The following is a 19,357-nucleotide window of genomic DNA, read 5'->3' on the forward strand; positions in this document are numbered from 1 at the left end:
TACCCGTGCTTGCCACGGGGACATTGTCGCAATACTGAATTGGTCCAAGCTGCAATGAGGGCCGAGTGATTGGCCAATGCGGCCTTAAAACCCTCGAGGTCCCGGCGCTGTCCCGGTAGAGGTGGTCCCAGTCTCTCAGATTGTAGAATGAACACTGTGTAACAAGACTGGTTACGCTAGGTTTGAATGTGTTGGTTTGCTGTCATGCAGTGAGAGTGTTTGTTCGTGTCTGAGAGCCGAGTTGTCTCAACTTGTCAAAGCTGTTTACAGTTATCGTTCGCAACCACCCGGTTAGGCCCTACGACGACGTTTATCTATTGTTCAGGTGAACTCACACAAAGATAAACGTCGTCGTAGGGCCTAACCGGGTGGTTGCGAAACCTCACTAATGTGTTCACCAGCTCACACTAGAAATCGTTCATACTTCTTTTGCCTGCATTTCGTTATCCTGTGTCAAAGTATATTCGTCAATAAACTATATATACATATATACGAATTTGTTTCTATTTACTGGATTGGCAACATGACTTCCGGTGTATAGAAGTCCGCGCAGGCTTTGATTTGTGGGTAATGGATGTCCGAAACTGCAAGAATAATGCCAACGAGATGCGATGTGACTACAAGCCTTAACGAGAATCCAAGCGGTCCCTTATCCGCCTTTTAATAATATGTTATGTCTTTGAAATGAAGACACGTAAAGACTGTTTGATATGACGTATATACATGTAACTAGTATCAAAACTATAATAAGGCTCGCTTATATATACTAGTATTATACTATTTTTTTTTGGACAGTATGTTGATGAGGGCAGGAATTTCAATATGCAGCCGATGGACAGGCCTATCCTCTTTCTCCAAAGCAGACATTATACTTAAGTAGGACCTCACCACACTACTATCACTGCCCCGAGTATGGCCTATCTTCCATCAACTCCATCGGGGAAGCATCCTGAGGAATCAGGGGTTAATATTCGCTTCACAGGGACGGAGAAGCGAACATAAACCCCTAATTTCCTCGGATGTCAGAGAGAGGGAGAGTAAACATGGTTCCTTGGCCATGTTAGTCTTAGTGACGTTCACCGCATATGCAGACTTTATGAAAGAATCTCTTGACATCGTTTCTGTACCTGGCCCCTCCTGCCACGCAGTAAAGGTAGAAGTTGATGGCGTAGTTTAAGTGCCACAGATTGGACGTGATCCAAGCTAGGGCCGCATAGCGAACTTTCCAATAGGTCAAATTCATATCATAAAGTTGGCGAAGTGCTTGAATACCATCAATTAAAGTCAGACTTAGCCTGTATGGCATTGAAGTCATCACATATGCAAAACAGACGATTATCAACATCCGGGTAATATATGTTGTATCTTTCTCGCGAGATCTATGTCCGCCCTTCTGATCCGCCATTTTGATGTTGGAGCTTTTAAGGGTGAAAATGATCCAGATATTACAGACGACAATGATACTCAGTGGAAGCAGCGTCCCGATGAAAAGATGAAACGCAACGACCAGCGTTTCCAGGAAAGGGTATTCACGACTGAGCACACGAAGCATCAGAGGACCTAAATTGTATTAGCAAATCAATTACAAATATTGTTAATGAAACATACACGCCCCTTGCTATCACTTGAAATAGTGAGCGTCTGGACCCAAGGTTGATTCACTGCTTATTCCAAATCCTAAAACTGTCATTCTCGTGACAACATTTCGGAGGTAAAAATGTTCTTATCATGATGAATTCCCAGACAAACCGGATATACTAACTTTGATCACGCGAATATCCAATGCTTAAGGCAGTGCTACTTTTGCGGGAACTTTTGTTTGCTGTGAAGCATCACGGATGTAAAGCTATATGTCCATGGAAGCACCTTACATCTCTCGATAAGAGCATTTTGCTCTGCCCCCAAAATGTTGTCTCGGATTTTAAACTAAGCCCCTTTTTGACTTGACCCACAGCCTCTTAACCAGTCAGATTGCCTGCGTGTCGTATTCTTCCGTTACAATGTGACATCAACATATTTTAGGATGGTGTATAACTAAGGCATTAACACCTGTTTCTTTACTCACCATCCTGTTCGTAAACAAAGAATATGTGGAGATTGAGGGTAATGACAATGGTGTATGTGATGGCTGCCGCCCTCTTGGCTCGACCTGTGGTGCACAACCTGATAGCTTGAAGTGGAAAACGAACCGCGATCACACGATCTATGGACATCAAGGCGAGACACAGGCCTGAGATTGGGCCGAACGTGTAGGCCGTATACCAACAAAATCTGGAGAGAAAGCATATCCTGGTAACTATACCATGCTACTATACAAAGCATGTAAGTGTCGACGGAGTTGAGCTCGTGGATTGAGCCCATGAAGATCAGAATCTAAGATGGTGTCCATCATAAGAAGGCTGCACTTGGCTCAAATATAGAATTACCCGCAATGCAGCGCCGTAGTTCGTGGAAAGTGGAAACTACGCCAACGTCACCAGTGGGTTACTAAATACCTGCTGGGGCCGAGCGCATTTCCACGCAGTGACCACGAGCAGCGGGAAAATGCTCTCGGGGAATTTGGATCCACAGGGTGCATCCTCGGTCGGCATGCACCTCATCTCGTCGGCTCTCGTCGAAAACTGCCTTCGAGTTCTTCGTGACTTCTGTTTGTTCTATCTTGGCCATCCTTCTGACCGACCATGGTCGTCAATGAAGTTAGGCCAAGAAGCAGGTCAGTGATGGTTGACGCACTGTTCTGACTTTACCTTGCTATAATTCACTTTCAACACCAGTTGTTTAGTTTTATTAGGAGTTTTACTTACTGGAGAGGTACTTCTCCGAGGCTTTCCTTGACTATCCAGAACATGGTCGACTGACAAACGCCATAGAAGACAAGAAGGAGCGTGTCCGCAGCGGCGATGGCGGCCATGTAAAGACACGCGGCATTCGTCCTGTTGGTCCTCTGTAGAGATATCACCAAAGCAAGGATATTGCCAGGGATGCCGAGTGTGACTAAGAAAGCCCACACGTATTTCGTGCAAGCCTCAATTATCAAAGTAAACATGGCGTCAGTTTGTGGTGCCGCCATAATTGCGGTGTCGTTTGGAGAGCTCGACGACGATGTCTTCATGGCTATATCATATTATGTTAAATTCGGAAACAATAATGAGCCAAGTCACTTGTCCACGTGCCGTCAAGTCACGACATGAGTGTCCAAATCCACTATTTCTCATCTGGACTCCAGACGCAGTAGATCCGTCGAATATGGGCCGCTATGACAAGTTTCTTTCTGACCTTCTGATTGACGTATAGGTCTAGCGGTTGGCTAATGTTTTGATAAAGTCAAACCCTTCATGACACGCACGAAGCCAAAATCCGGTCAGTGCCAGCACTGGAATGTATTCGACGAAGACACCAAGAACACACCAAAGGGCTGGCTCATGGCGCAGTCGTACATGTGAGGCGCTTAATTCCATTTGAACTGATTTCATGCATGAAATGTGAGAAGCTTTATTGACATCCAAGCTGGTATGATGTCGCATTTCAATTTTAGCTCAGGCTTGCAAACTGATTGAAAAAAACCTAGCAAATATATATTATTTCAAAATCATATTTCATTTACAATAATAAAGAAGAAAGCATTGTAAAGTATTCACCAGCAGTCTAAACATTAACAGTTAAGAGCACAACTCACAGCAGTTACAAGTAATCGGCATGGTTTGAAACAGTTTTGGTTAGCGCCACAGACAGTACCAACGGTTATATCGGCTACGCATCTATCAAACATGTCATTCAATGATTTCCCTTCGGCAGCATGCTTCGACTTTCTGTCGTGCAATTGTTATCCAATACGAAGCACTCGTCGTCTGCTTCACCGGGACAGTGATCAGGCTTGAGCCAATCACGAGAGACTTCCCGTTTTCTTGGGAGAACAGGACTCGATGAATGACAGCGCAAACCCTGTTTAAAGACCAGCAGCCGATCGTTTGACACCAGTGGTCTATCACAGTTTAAAATGTGTGCGATATCAGTTGCAACAGGTCTGGCCGTAGAACCATTATTTCTCAAAAACCTATTACTGCAAAAGTTACTTCGAAGGCAACTATTTTTGGACTTAAAAGTGCCCGTTACTGAGGAGCTTTATCAATAAAGCCCCCCTAGTCTCTCCATGGTTGCGGCTTCCGGCTCCCGCTGGCCAAGGCTCGCAGTCACATTCTTCTTAACTCCCTGTGTCGTCAGGGCCATAGCTAACCTGACCTGATGCAACCATGGCTTCTCCTTAAACGTACTCGCAACTGAAAGGCACTTGATCGCGTAGTCTCTTGCTTTCATACCGCGATGGCGCTCGTATGAATCTAACGTTGACCTTGCCACGTCAGCGCCATGTGACTTGACGTGGAATACAGGCTTAGGTATGCATTCAATGCTGCTCATAGGAAGCGGAATAGCGCCGTCTGCTGTCTTTGCTTTCGCCAGGAGCGCGGCAGATCGAGACCTCTTCTTCTTCTCACCCTCATCTTCCTGAGATTTCTGTGAGTTTAGAATCTCCCTCTTGACCTTCTGCTTCCCGTCTTCCTTCCCTGTTTCGATGTAGGTACTCTTGATGGAACTCGGCGTCTCCGAGCCATCCCTGTCATGTGACATTCTCGGCTGTGCATTCTTCATCTTTGAGAGGGAGGGTAGCCGCCCTTCTTTCGTAGGCGACCCACCCTGAGAGTTGGTGAAGGCGTGGCTACTCCGTTTACCTTTCTCCATGATCGGTGGCAGACGGATCCGGTCACCATCTTCCTTGCCATCTCCCGGATCATGCGCAGAAGCAGCAGACGAAGGATGTTTGTCAGGTGACCTGCTCGCGTGATGATCAAACGACTTTTCACTAGCTTTGTCATCCGCAGGCAGTTTGGACTTGGTCATGCCTATGATCTTGTTGAACCGTCCATGTTTATGTCTCGGGCCTTGGAGATTCCTGAAATAAGACTCAGGGTCGTCCCTGAAGAACTCCCGGTGTCCTGGCTCAAAGTTAAGGACCCGATTCCTCTCCCTGTCTGCCTGAGTGATGGCTTTGGACTTGGTTGACATTTGGCACTCAGAGAACCCGTCCACATAGACACCTTGGCCGACCAGAGGGTGTTCTAATATTGGTTTCCTCTTGAGCGTCGACTTTTCCTGGCCATGGATGAGTAGAGCCTTTTCTTTCCCCCGCTCTCCCCAAGCCTTCATCTTGGCGTACAGAGACAGTGGAATGGAGGTGGGCCCGTAGTTGATTCGGCTCCACTGCTTTGTCAAGAGGAACGAAGCACATGGTTTGACACGGTTTCTGAGGGCAATATTGAGTGGTCGTAAACCATTCCCGTCCTTTGCCATGACGGTACAAATGTTGTGGTGCACGAATGTCCGGAGAACACCTAACTGTCCGGACTCAACCGCCTCATGGACGGGACACTTCAGACTGTCTATGTGCTTGGTACTGGCACACCATTGTCTGTAAGGATGTTCCCCAATCGGTTCATCTGGCCTGATACCCTGGCGGATGAGACTCACTGCCAGGTCAACGTGGCCATAATGTGCCGCGATATACATGGCTACTTTCATCTGGTATCTCGCCACCAGCTCATCAGCTGAAAGCTTGGTCAAGGCATGTGAGGTGAAACCCATAGCTGCCAAGTTAAGAAAGTCATTCCAGCCATCCCACGTCTCTAGGTTCACAGTATCGCCGATACTCATATCATACATGTCTAAGGTGTGGATGTCGTACATCTCTTTCTCCTCTTTGGTTAGCCGGAACACCCCCACAGGAAGACCAGTCTTCCTGGACGCAATAGCCCGCAAGTCGCTGATAAACGTGTCCATGAATTTGAATTTCTCTAAGACTTGGATGAGGTCCTGATTGTACGCGCAGAAGATATAGACAATCGGCCTGAGTTCTTCTTTGAGGTAAGCGTGTATGGTAGATCCCGGACTGACGCCGATATCAGTCAAGATCCAGTCATCACCGAGTTCTGCCCCGGCGTAGCTGAGAACGAGGATGTTCTTCTCCGTGTCCATGCCATCGACAGCGATCCTGTTGGGCTGGATGAAGAACTTCTCCTGGACCATGAGTTTGACTTCTGCTACCGTCTTGCCGTGTGGGATGTCCATGGTGCATCGCTCTTCTTGGAACGAGACGAAGATGCGCATCTTCGGCTCTGAAAGATACAAAAAGATGAACAATGAGAATATGTTGACAGGAATGATTATTAGATGCCTGGGATGTTCCAGCGTGTTGTCGCTGTGTCCACCATCTAAAAAACGAAATGATTTCTTAGTTCAGGGGAAATTCATTTGAGGGGAGGTCTGATGAACTGAGAGGAAAGATGTTTTCAACCAAGGTTCTGGAGGATAGTAACAAGAATCGTTGTAAGAATGATAGAGAGGGATTAGTCGGTCTGTACTCCTTATCTGATGGTCGGGAAGTCAGTGCCATCGGCGAGGTACACAAACGAGACAAAAAGAAGGAACGATTGACTCATCATCAATCTTTCTTGATGGTAGAATAAACAATCTCAGTACAGATTCGGTGGCCGGATTAGTGGAGATTAGTTTGAGATCAAATTACAAGCCTTTAAATGCAAAGGCCGGTGTATAAAGTATAAATTGTCCCTTGGAGAAGCGTCAGGCAACTTGACTCTAGTCTAAGGGATAATGGTATATGGTTTCTATGGATGCGCTGACTGGCTAAACATCTGAGATTAAAAGCACAAAATAGAATCATTTGTTCCCCAGACATTCTATCTCAGGACATTTCAAATGTGTACAACTGGTTTGATTTATCACGCAAACCTGATGAATATATATATTTGAAGACTCACATAACATACTGCTGATAGGTGATAGACGATCGATCATCACTCTATCATGGCTTATTCTATGTCAATCCGGTCAAATGGGGTGACACGCACGGACGCATTCGTAAAGTAAATGTTTATTACTATATATTTCATGATTCATGATGTTCTGTTCACAGTTCTAGCCTTTGCATTAGTCCAGTGAATGGCCGACAACCACTTTACTGGCCCTATGTACCGAAGTATAAGTCAAGGGGTTGGCAAGTAACGTCGTATTATGTGAACTAACTGCATGTACGTTTCTCTCCGTATTTACCACGGAGTTGATCTTGATAAGAAATAAGTATAATGAAAATGTAGTACATTTGTCCTTTTCAACTGAAAGTACAACAGCTAGCTGTGATAATAATTGATGATTCAATACTTGGGTGACCTGATGAAAGATTTAAAATGTTCTTTTATAGAAATGTAAAACGACTCTCTCGGGACAAACTTGTTTTCCATTAGTGATCGAGGTTGCTGTGCGACGGCTGTTCATCGAGTCGAAAGCTAAATCTACGGATTTCGATCGTTTTAGTCAGTTGTATCATGCAATGTCAATGCGCTAGCGACCACACGACGGAAACCGCAGTCATGACAGTTTGGCATGTTGCTAACTAACTTTGTTGCTTATTGAGTCCACTCTTGCAAAGCAATGATGCAGCAGACTCATTTGGCTATTTCGAACAAGAGCAAGGAATCTCACCATCTCTACACCAAAAGTAGCCAGAATGTATGAAGGAATGTAATGAAAGGATTGCTTACTTTTGATGAAGAGTGGTACCTTGTATTTCTCAGCCAATTCATGCTGCAGTTGTGAGTAGAAGAAACTTGTTGTAGCCGTGGTAAGTGGTCTGATGTCAACCATGTAAGCTGGCATACTCCTGGCTCCAGCAGTTTGAGGGGGTCGCCGTGTGGTAATGCATGCCGTCCGGGTAGTCCTCGGCCGCCTACGAGCACCAGCAGAGGGCCTGCCCTCCATGTTCAAGCAAGAGGTACAGGCCAAGAATGTCTAAGTAACTTTCGAACCCGGGCCTTCGAATTGCAAACACGGGTTAGGAGTCCTATAGACTTCCCTGTACATGTAGGTACGTGTGGAGGTTACCAGCGTGACGGTCATATATCATAAACATTTTGAAGGCTCTTCCCTTTCATCATGAAAGCCAAGTGAGTTGTGGGTTCACTTCAAGTTGTACATATAAATATAATCATAGGGAAAAGCCATTTATCAGTTGTATGCCATACCCTTAAAGTCAATTTAAATCACTGAAATACCATGTTTTATGGGTCATCTCCAATTTAACTGAACATTGGCATTCTTTGGATTCACAGCCAAGATTTCGATTTGAGTCATTGTTGAGGTTTCATAACCTTGCTCTTGAAGATTGGTTTAGAAGATTAGTTTCTTTTGAAGTGTCAAACAGCAAGTCCAAGTCAAGTGTGTCCAATGCCAGGCAAGAAGTGCTCATTGACATGCTCATTGACACACTTGTACACAGTAACTTCATTGTACTTACATAATCTAATTCAATCGATCTAATTACATATGTAATAAAGGCCAAGTTGAAACATGGCGTCAAGACAATCGGACATCTCCGTGTCGTCAACCAAATTCAAATTGAACACTTTGAATGGCATCGAAAGGCAATGTAGGCCTACATTATGTCGTCCGTTTCTTGAACAGTCGGAAAAGGTCTTATATCGTTGAAGCTAGAGTACATGCAAAGTCTTCTCTGCTTATCTTGATTGATGCAATCAATCTCACTGATAATCAGTCGAGGAAAAATCTAGACTCTAATATAATATGCTATTCTGTTCAGTGTTATTTCAAATATACAAATTCGCTACCAATAGCTTTGGAGACAACACTGTCAGCCAATAAACTGATCACAGCATGGCTTCCTTCGCCAGAATAATATCGCGGGCCAGTGGTTCATATCTCTAAGAAAACGAACAAAGTGCTAAAGAATGGAAATATCATAACACGGTGACATAGATATTCCTATTTTAAAAGAACATGGCCGAATAAACTGGCAACAGATGTATCTCAATGGTAGTTTATGAGATTACTAACCAAAGAGGGCAAACGGTTTAATTGAAGTGGTCAGGTACGAACTCCATTAGATTATCAACCTTTGATGGTCATTGTGGAAGAGATTGAAAGGACCAGTGATATGATGAAAGCCAATGCAAGAGAAATATAATGCGTTAAATGATACCAGAAACGGGCCTCATTCTGTCCATTGACGATATCAGACTACATTTTCCTTGAAGCTGACGTTACCAAAAAAGTGCTATAGGACATTTCCTTTGATGACAATAGCGCTGACCCTTGCTCAAAGAGATTTGTCATCCTGGGGATAGCTCTCACTTAACCGAACTATAGCAGGTGAGCCTCGGAAGGGAGTCGCACCCACGACCTCTTGGCCAGGAGTTTAGCACACTAACTGCCACTCCACACGATCTCCAGGTGATTGACCGTAGAGGATCTACATCCGTGTCCGTAGATAACTTGTCGAGAGTTGCCGAGATACACGTGACTGCTCAGGAATGTCTACTCACTGTTTCGTTGAGCAAGCCTCTCCAACATCCTCCAAACAATATGGTGATACGTATTCATTATTTTGAAGCCTCAGAAAAAATCTAGCACGTCTGGACTATTGACAAGTTTCTAATTTACTGCCCAAATGTCCTTTTATCAAAATGTAAAGGTCTGGAGGCCGTCAGACTATTGTTATTCTTCAATTTCAATCACTACTAAGATTTAATTGATAAATCAATAGTACAATGAGTTGTCAACAGCAGGTCACATACCATTGCCACTGTTTAAACCCGAGCAAAGTTCTGTTAAATCTGTTTTATTATTTTGTCAATTCGTGGGGTCAAGTTGGTTTAAAGGAATCGATTGGTTATCGTTTTTGCGTCAGTCCGAATGTCAAATATCCAAGAAAAATCTAAAAACTACAGAGCCAATCATTTCTGTCAGTTTCCTAAGCCTACATGACATTGACGACGGCAGTTTGGAAGAGTTTTGAGATGTTGGGTTGGAGACAACGTAAGCAAATGATCTAGTCTGCAAGTTCTATCAGCTTGGGGATCAAAATGTAACGCCTCGATCAGCAATGCTTAAGGGAAACTATGGGTAACATTCTTGGAGCGATTTGCAGAATGCACACCAGAAGCACTTGCCCTGGCCCTCTGGTCATACAGCTAAACTTCCTCTACATCGTTCGCTCTGCTCATGGAGGAGGTTTTCTCCAGGGAGTATCCCTCCTCCAAAGGCGGGATGAGCTGAACCAACTTTGGTGATATTTACCTGGTAGCTTTGGAAGGTGGAACTCGGTCATGGCTTCACTGGTTGGCAGTGTGACCAAGGAGACGTTGATGGAGACAGGCTGGCTGTGAAAGCCTTTTCGGTGCTTGTGGTAGACATGGCGAGGCCGGTAAGGCTTGTAAGGTTTTCGGTACTTGGCTAACATTGTGGTGTAATTGTTATAATCCAGTGATAGAAGAGAACACCCTTATTTGTTGTGTCTTTGGTTTAGACGTGTAGTCAATCACCGTCGGATAATCACCGGCATTACACACATAGAAGTGTTGACAACGAAAGATAAAGAATCTTGTTCTCCTTGTGTTTAGCAAGTTAATTGCAGACAGAAAAGCAACGTCAAGATTCCGTGTTCCTCGGGTTAGCTGTAAGTAGTGAATGATGTACGAATCCTTCAACCACTGAAGTTAGTGATGCACACAGGAGAAGTATTATCGTCTATCGTCAAACAAAATGACCCATCGGCTCATGCAGTGCATTGACGAGTATCGTCTGCTGAGTCGCGCACTGTTGCCAAGTTAGTCCAGTCCTTCACACACTGATAGGAACTTACCGCGTTCCATTAAGTGATCACCTTCCGATGAATGACTGAGCTGCATTGCCCCCTGTGTCCACTTTAATGAATATTCCGTGTTAGAATACACTCGGCTGAGCTCTGGTCGACCACATATGTTCAAAATCAATAGAATCTCAACAGATCAGAAACTCCATGAAAAAGTTGCAAAGCGAAAAAGCAGTCATTATTACATCAATTGACAATCCTTTCTAGAAAGGTCTGAATGATACCTTAATCGCCAACTCCAGAAACAGCACGATTATCCAAATTGTGATTTTCTGCTGACAACCAATGTTAGTTTCTTGATTGCATATCTGCAGTTTCTGGACAAGTGGATATTTCTCCCACAGATTAAGCAGTTGGAAATTCGTTACAACTTGAACAGTTCCGACTTTCCTAATTAGTGACGTATGAGTTTAAATGCCTTGCACTTTGTTTTAAGTCGGTCATTTAATGCGTCGGTTCCACAGAAGGCCTAATCATAGCGTGAAAATACGTTCGTCTTAAAATCTTAACATATATGCCTTAGTTTCATCGTAGAGCCACAAAATACCGACAACAACACTTGGAATAGCGGGAGAATTATCGAAGTGAGTTTAAGGTAATCCTGGGTTATTGAGGTACACGTACACGGATCCTTTAATACAAGATAAAGCAGATATCGAGAAATCGTTAATTAGGTTATCTGCATTGTTATGTACTATATGTTTTGTTATCGCAATACTGAAGATTCTAACTTTGTCGGCGAAGTTCTTTAGTACGATTCCCTTCAAAGTGACTTGGGTAACTTGGTTATAAGGTCTCCCAAAGCACGAATGTGTCGAATCAGATCACGAACGAATTGATCATTTGAAAAAGGTCACTTCTTTCCCCTCTCTTACTGAGTCACAAATGTCAGCTATCCTTTTACTGCAACAGTTCTCACAAGTATTCCGATTATTGTCATTCACAGCCATTGACTTAATGTTGTTGAGCAATTGGTGAATGCACTGTCACTGGTGACAAGTGCAACAAATCTTCCGAGGAGATGTCCCTTCGCCTGCTGCCTGTCGACAGTCGACTCGAAAACGCCGATCGTAGAAACATGGAAGCACTTCCAAAGCCAATAATTGATTAAATCCTGTTGCAATCTTGCAAACAAAACCTCGTGTAGATCGAGGTTAATCGAAGACGTACAAGAGTTCAATGTTTACAAACAGAAATATTGACTTTGCCACCGACCTAAACCCACAAATCGTTCAAATTCAACAATGACGCTCCTGGATTTCCAATTCAGAAAGCGTTAAGTTGATTTCTTTTACAGGTACCTATCCATTCTGTTATAAACTAGTAGGACTAGTTGGCATGACTGTATCGTATATCTCTTTGATTGAGTCTAATGAGACGATCTGTCAGTGACGATACCATTCATCGTCTGCGGTTTCTGATTCCTTTCTTCAACCTTTCGTCCTAGACGTCATCAAGAACATCAATCAAGCACTTCTTACTGGGCGATACAGCAAGACAGTCAATAAAATCTCAAGTGTCCCGGATGTGACATAAGGGAATCGTCGAACCGTAAAATGTGTTTTTTATCAATAATAAAAGTGTGCCGAGTTTTTCCTTTGTAAATGGTGTTGTCAGTTTAGAAGTTCCCGACACACGACACACTTCTCACTAGTGGAAACGCGTATCAGGCATTTAGCAATTCGTCATTATAGCAATATCCAGTTGAATTAGATAGTCTGAAGATGAAGGAAACGACAGCCAAAACGTCTTCGTGTTGCTTCAGAGGTCATCAACATAGATATCCCCGCCCAGACGATCTCGTCAAGTTCATGGCGTCCAGACGCCAGGATGCTCTATCAAAGACGTTCCATCAACTTTGAGCTCGAAAAGTTCTTCAGCAGTGCAGGTTGTTTAGAGGAACTAATGAACGAAATCCGCCTTTGAAATCCACTGAGTACACTATGAATCATTTGTCAAAGATCTTGTCAGGTCTCTCGGTGCACTGTGTGATCACTCTCCCTCTCCCCAATCAATCGACCGATCTCTTCTTGGGGCGATTTTAATAGTATGTCAGTGGTCTTCTATCTTGTCAATGGATCCCAGAAAAAGAACTTGTTCATAGATAAGTCATTAAGAAATCCCTTTGGGCTGGAAAATTGCCTATTAGCGTAGGAGATATTTATTTGGACGTATTTTAATCCGAAAAGATTACGATTTAGCAAATCGCCCATTACGAGACAGGCAGGAACAGAAGCCCCAAGTGGAGTGTTGGGCGGCGTTGCTAGAGCGTGCCCTAGTATCACGCTCGTGGCTAAGCAATTCAAATATGTATGTAAGCCACTTCACGAGTTTAATGTGAGAGAGCGATATTGCCTTAAGATGTCATTTGTGTACTTTGAAAAGCACAGCATTGTAGTTGGTAAGCGCGACGGAAAACTGTGTTTTGAAAGGCTATGTCACCGTTTATGCGAAGGCCTATGGTTTTATTGCTGGCGACAAAAGAATATATTCATATATTTGCTTTACCTTGTAAACTCAACAGACTTGAATCAGGCAGATTTGAACTTAAACACAGCATGACCCTTATACAGCTTCAGATGAGTTTCTTAGCCGCTTTGTTATCTCAGTCAGTGACAAAATGCCAAGTTGTTTCCATTTGTTCGAAAAAAGCTGTTTGTGATATGATAAGATTACTATTCAATGACAGAGCAAAGGTTTGTGGTACGTTAGCAAAGAAAACATCAGAGTACTGTCCAATAAATCTGTGAGATCTACTTTCAGGGCACAACTCTCAGTGATAGGTTGGTCACATTCGATGTCAAAACAATCATAGCATGAAAGTGTCATTAGGATTGTGCTAACATGATGCTGAGGACGTGATCACGTGACCTTTTCAGGCTACCAGACTCATCGCTGATTATTGACTGATACAAACGTGGTACGCACTATATGAGAAACCGGTTATCATTCGTGAAATAAGTTACGTCTGCTAAAGAAATCATTGTACGCGTACATTTTTCCCCTCTATTCCTGATGTAGACGCTGATATCGACGAAGTTTACTGTCAATACCATGATGACTCACAGACACATGTTGATATGTCTGTATCATTGGAACATAGATACGACTTATTTATTTAGAAACGATAAGCAACCAATCGATATGCTTAGACCTTCTGAATCAAGACAAATTACTCACAACATTAAGCTAGAAGAACATCATCTCACTTTGCTTTCCTTACAAGAACTTTCAACAAAGACGAAGTGCATATTTACCTACGACAATGAATGGTTCCATCTCGGAAGATGTTTTCTTAGATGATGTTGACGTTCTCTTCGACAGTGCCGAGGATGAGAGTTCCATTTCGACCCTGGTCATGTTGGCGTTCCCTTTGGAGATGGGAGAAGGTAGGAGACCAGTTTGGTCCGAAGGATGTAAGGTTCACAACCAATCAATTCAACAAGCTACATTATTCCATCATTCCTTAATCAAAGGAACGGATGGCCATGTGGCGTCAATATCGTTGATATCAGCGAGTCCCGTATCCATCTCATATTGTATGATAAGTCAAAAGAAGCAAATGTTCACAAAATTCAGTTCAAGAAAAACACATTCCACCACTTCCTATGAGATCCAGCTATTAGAGTAGGCCTAAATGGAAGAAGATCTGAGAGAGCACATCGTTCCAATCCGTTAATCTATTCCAACTGAATGGAGCGGAAACCTATAAGGTGTTTTTTAAAAGTGCTCATCCAGGCAGACAGAGGGAATTAGACGAATGAATTGTCATTACAATACAACGGTAGATTGCTACGGGAGAATGTCTCACCAATTAGCAAGTATAATACTCCGCAGAGACAAGATATCTGAGACGTCTTCCAGGCCTGATAACCTAAAGGAATGATCAGATTACCGAGAAAATGACACGAATGAGCTGTCAACGAATTTCAAATGAACTCGGTGACTAGTTGCTGTGAATTGGTAGACTCCACTGGTAGAAAATAACATTTGATCGAACACTTTGAAATGAAACGTTCATGTCACCACTTCCGAAAAACATTCGACTTGAGACCGAGGTGGTGTTTGAGGAAATGACGACCGTCGATGCAACTCCGAGGGAAACATCATCTCGACAGAAACATCAAATTATAAACAACAACGGTTGTTACAAAGTCATGAGCCGATTAAGGCAAAAGTTGGTCACTAGTAGATCAGAATATTTCGGTCCTGGATGATGTCTTTGATCACACATGATAAGGTGGGCAGACTCATTATCTATCGATTTGATAAATAAGTACAATATATTTGGCATTCGTTCCAGCCAGAATAGACAGCCAATGAGACTGCTCAGAAATGGTCAGTTATAACTGGTTGCCATGTCAACAGATTATAGTTACGTGGCCATGTTTGTTTTCGTCTGTAACAATTGATCACCATTTTGATGCAATGTATTTTGCAGGTAAATATGTATCCATGACTAATTATGCAGGTCTGTGCTACAATAATATAGCAATTTAAAGGTTATATCAAGACTATGACTATTAGATTTCGATTGCAAGCAACCTGTATTTAATGAGAGTAGATTGTGCAACATGATATTTCTATTTGCAGTGCACAATCATTTAGATTGGCAAATTTCGAAAATTTACTCCAAAGGGGGTGCAAACAACAGTAAGTCAATTCATAAAACACACAGGTTATGTCCATTATTGACTGGTTATAAATGAACGGTTTGGTTACGTGACGGGGGCCTTGGTATATAGAATAATATTGACCAGAAGCAAACGAAGGAATCACTGTGTAAGTTATTATTGGAAGGTTTACCGCAAGTTACGTGATTTGGATGTTTATTGAAAATGAATTAGAATCAGAAAAGTAGACTTTATGACTTGCAGAAAAACTTATTTCGACTATAGGGAAACTGATCGTTTTCGAATTAGAGAACACAGCAAGTTTATTGCCAGATGCGGTGCAGAGAGATCACTAAATTCACTTTCAACGTCCATCATCTATTCGTCTTCTGTTCCTTGGGGAGTTCGACAATTATAGCCAACTATGGGACAACCTCACTATCATGTCTGGGGGACTGGGGCGGGGGGGGGGGGGGGTTATTACTCGCACCTCTCTTGTTTACCTCATTCAATCACTTCTTCTTTGCACTTGCACAAGTTGATTCGCCATATTAGTTCAATTATCATGATCTTACTGTTTGGATTGGTTCACGGGTTTAAGTTGGCCATGCTTACCCCCAAAGTGGCTGAGTATTGCATCCCTCTTCTTCAGCCAGTTCAGCCGGTCCAGGGCTGTACTGGACATGGATCTCATCGGCTCCGGCGGCTCCGGCTGCTGAGCATCTTCGATGGTCAGCGAGTCCAAAGACGCATTCAACCTTGTCACGAGCACGCTACGTTTCCAAAGAATCTTGGCAGCCATTTTCGCAGTTGAAGCAATGCTGAAGTTAGTCGTTTAATGCAATTTTTTTACTTTTGATATATTTTGCAAATGCGAGTTTGTTGTCTTGATATGCCAGCAAGGAGGCTTCACCTCATCTTCTTATTGGCGGATATGTTTTACAATTTTCTTGCTATCCCATGGCTATCCCATGGCTCTAGCACATGTCAGCCTCGGATGATGATTTCCTCCATAGAAATGATAATTATGGACACCTTATTACTTCCTCAGGATCGACACAATTCACGGCGACAATCATCAGAGGATTTGCTCTATCAGTTTACGAAACTAAACAGTAACATCGACCCCCATGCGTCACATTCCCCAGATACTGTCCACTGTTGTTGAGCGTTTCGTTGGAGTACAGTTAACAGTTATGATTTTATGTCTGGTGGCTATTTTGTTCCTGTATTCGTCTCTTCTATGCCAACGCATAACAAATCCTTTAGTTTTATTTCTAAGTGTCAGAAAGACCCGTTACCGAATCCTTTCTTGGGCCAGGTAACACCCAGGAGGGTACGGCTCTCTGAAACCCTTACTTTCTTCAACACACAATTATTACTGCGTCATAAAACACGGAAAATGAAACCTAGGATTATATACTTAAATAAAGATTTTATTATTTCATTCCGGTTGGAAATGTATAATATGATCGATGAAGTGTATGAGACTTCTATGTATTCGCTGTGTTTCTGAGATTAGTGTTCATATTCCATTAACTCACTTCTAAGTGATATTACGCCACTCTTATTCTTGGCAGGATTAAGCTTGGTCCGCTTTTAAAAACACTAATTGGTTTGAGAGAGAGGTAGAACAATAAATACATGGTGTATCGCTGGTTCTCCCAAGAAGCCATGACTGGCTGGTTTTGGATTAAGCGGCAAAATGAAAACCCCTTTTCGTATTGGTCGTAACGACCCGTTCGCAAGATTTGACACCGAATCATGTTACAGTAACTCCTTTTGTTAGAACTTGTCTAATTGCCAAAAAAATAACTAAAAAACGATCCACATATAAACATGGGCCCTAATTGGAACCAGAGAACACCAATATATTTGATGGACAGGGGAGTGACAGTATCGCCTCGTGTGTGATGTTCCCGCGGCCATGTCCGGTGAAACCGGAAGTGGAGTTTGGCTGTATTCGGGTAAAACAAAAGTATTGGTCATGTTTGATGAAAATGAAATGAAGTCTGCCTGGGTCCTGTCGCCTGTACAATACCCACTGTGCTCAGCGAAGCACCGGAGCGGAAACGCGGAACACTTGTTTCATTGTCACTGTCACTATGGAGAGAGAAATCAACATGGGTATTTAGTGCATTAAGTACGTTATTTTGAATGACCATTATTGATTTGTTTACCTCGCATATACTTGTTGTTTGAGTCAATTATTCATGATGTCACTTCATTTCAACAAGAGATGACATAATTGGCCATTGGCTTCCAAAGCATTCAGTCTGCACGGGTGTGAAACAAAGCTTGTCAGCAGAGTCATACTTGAAACAGTGTCTCCACCTTTCTCCGGCTTGTCTTTCATGATTGGGGCTGGATGTATGTGAGATCAGAGCTCAGATAATTGCAGACAGAGCAAGGCAGTTGCCAGAGCAAGAAATACTGTCCGAGCAAAATGCCTGAGGTGATGGGACAGGGACACTGAGCAGGGAGTGTAGAGCAGCACCTGAAGGCAGCAAGTTACGTTCTCGCGGGCCTTCCCCTTAATGGGAAAGAATGATTCGGCGAACAATTTCCCATTTCCGATAAACATGAGAAAATTAAACAGAAATACAAACTGATGATATTTCCTTGGGCGACTATTTTCCATTTATGAATCGTGACATTTCAATCACTCTCGCACACAAAACGCCTCAAACTGCTCACGGCGTTCTACAAACACTATTTTGAGTAAACAGTATGAATTCAGAAGCTTTCAGAAGCGATTGAAATGTTTTAATGTTTGGAATGCTTGCCCTGGGTGAAATTACTACATCCTGTAAACTAAATTGCTCGTGGTAATGTTTTCAGTTTTGGGTTACAATCAGATTGAATCTAATTTGAAAAATCAACGTGATCGTTTTAGTTTGCTCTGTTTATCAAGGATTGATGGTTTCGTCGAAAAAGTGTACGGCGGGGAACAAATATAAAGTGGTGGTGACTGGATGATGTTTTATTGGTGGCTTGAAATTAGGGTGGTATTGTCCATCATCCGATAAGAACACCGGCTTGATATCATGATGCATCATCAGAACAATGCAGCCTTGAGATAATGGACATCATAACGCCAGTCCAAGAGAAAACAACGATGTCTGGATGGCATCACGAATCTTTGCAATGTTCAAGTCAAACGCCGATAGTGACGTCTGCCGTCATGCACACGAATCAGAGCGTTACTTTGGCGGATTAAGGATCACGCGGTAAACGAATCTTGCAGTATACTGTTTTGAAGGAAGTGGTAAACCAAACATGTGGTAAACTGCTTTGAAGGAAGTGGCAAACCAAATAACGAGTAGTAAAGGAACACTTACCCAATTGGTCTCTGAACGCTTTCATTGTCTTGATGACGGTGAGTGCCTTGGTCAGTTTGAGCTTCTTGACATGTTTTCCACCATCTTCCGATCCTTCACTCCCCTTCTCAGCAACTTGCCCAATTGCTTCACTCAGCAGCGAGCGCAGAGAATTCTTCTTCAGCTTACCTGGCTCGCCGTCCGGCTCTGAGGCCTTGCCCGGGGCTAAGCCATCAGCGAAACACACCTTTCCTTTCCTCGCCGACGATGGCTCCTCTCCCATCGAGATATCAGCAATACTCGACGCCTTCTTGATCGAAGACAGCATCAGAGACATGCGGTCTTCCTGTTTCTTACTGCTGTCCGCCTCGGCTGTGTCCTGGGTGTCATTATCTGCCAGGGACAGTGGCGATATGGCCAAGCTATCGAGAGATCCTCCTAAAAGCCTCGCCGCCGACATGTCACCCGATATCTTGATATTCTACGTTAACTTGGACTATATGTCTTCCACCCAAATTAGTTTGCCTTTACCAAATGGCCGACCTACCATTAGAATTATTGTCGTCTGTCGTATGCTGGTGAACAATCTAAGTGTTCTTGTTCCTTTGCTTGTCACGACATCCTCTCTGCCAATTATCGACTTGTTCACACAAAAGAAACCGAGGTCTCAAGTCGTTGTTATCCACTTA

At 43.2% G+C, this 19,357-nt stretch overlaps 2 protein-coding genes across 5 annotated transcripts; both read right to left on the reverse strand.

The window, feature by feature from the left end:
* Positions 1 to 1,066: 1,066 nt before the first annotated feature.
* Positions 1,067 to 3,471, reverse strand: LOC135483397 (uncharacterized). The gene is made up of 3 exons (XM_064764267.1): positions 2,805 to 3,471; positions 2,066 to 2,271; positions 1,067 to 1,560 (listed from the first exon to the last, which is right to left on the reverse strand). The coding sequence occupies exons 1-3, from the start codon at positions 3,110 to 3,112 to the stop codon at positions 1,067 to 1,069; spliced, it is 1,008 nt and encodes a 335-aa protein (XP_064620337.1). The 5' UTR covers positions 3,113 to 3,471.
* Positions 3,472 to 3,553: 82 nt separating this feature from the next.
* Positions 3,554 to 19,094, reverse strand: LOC135483395 (protein ANKUB1-like). 4 transcript variants are annotated; one of them, XM_064764259.1, is made up of 2 exons: positions 18,690 to 19,094; positions 3,554 to 6,167 (listed from the first exon to the last, which is right to left on the reverse strand). In XM_064764259.1, the coding sequence occupies exons 1-2, from the start codon at positions 19,003 to 19,005 to the stop codon at positions 4,126 to 4,128; spliced, it is 2,358 nt and encodes a 785-aa protein (XP_064620329.1). In that variant the 5' UTR covers positions 19,006 to 19,094; the 3' UTR covers positions 3,554 to 4,125. The 4 variants fall into 4 exon arrangements, with proteins under 4 accessions (XP_064620329.1, XP_064620333.1, XP_064620332.1 ...); XM_064764263.1 differs by lacking the exon at positions 18,690 to 19,094 and adding an exon at positions 13,993 to 14,354; XM_064764262.1 differs by lacking the exon at positions 18,690 to 19,094 and adding an exon at positions 10,162 to 13,026.
* Positions 19,095 to 19,357: the final 263 nt, after the last annotated feature.

The sequence above is a fragment of the Lineus longissimus genome, chromosome 2, assembly GCF_910592395.1.
Source record: "Lineus longissimus chromosome 2, tnLinLong1.2, whole genome shotgun sequence".
NCBI lineage: Eukaryota > Metazoa > Nemertea > Pilidiophora > Heteronemertea > Lineidae > Lineus > Lineus longissimus.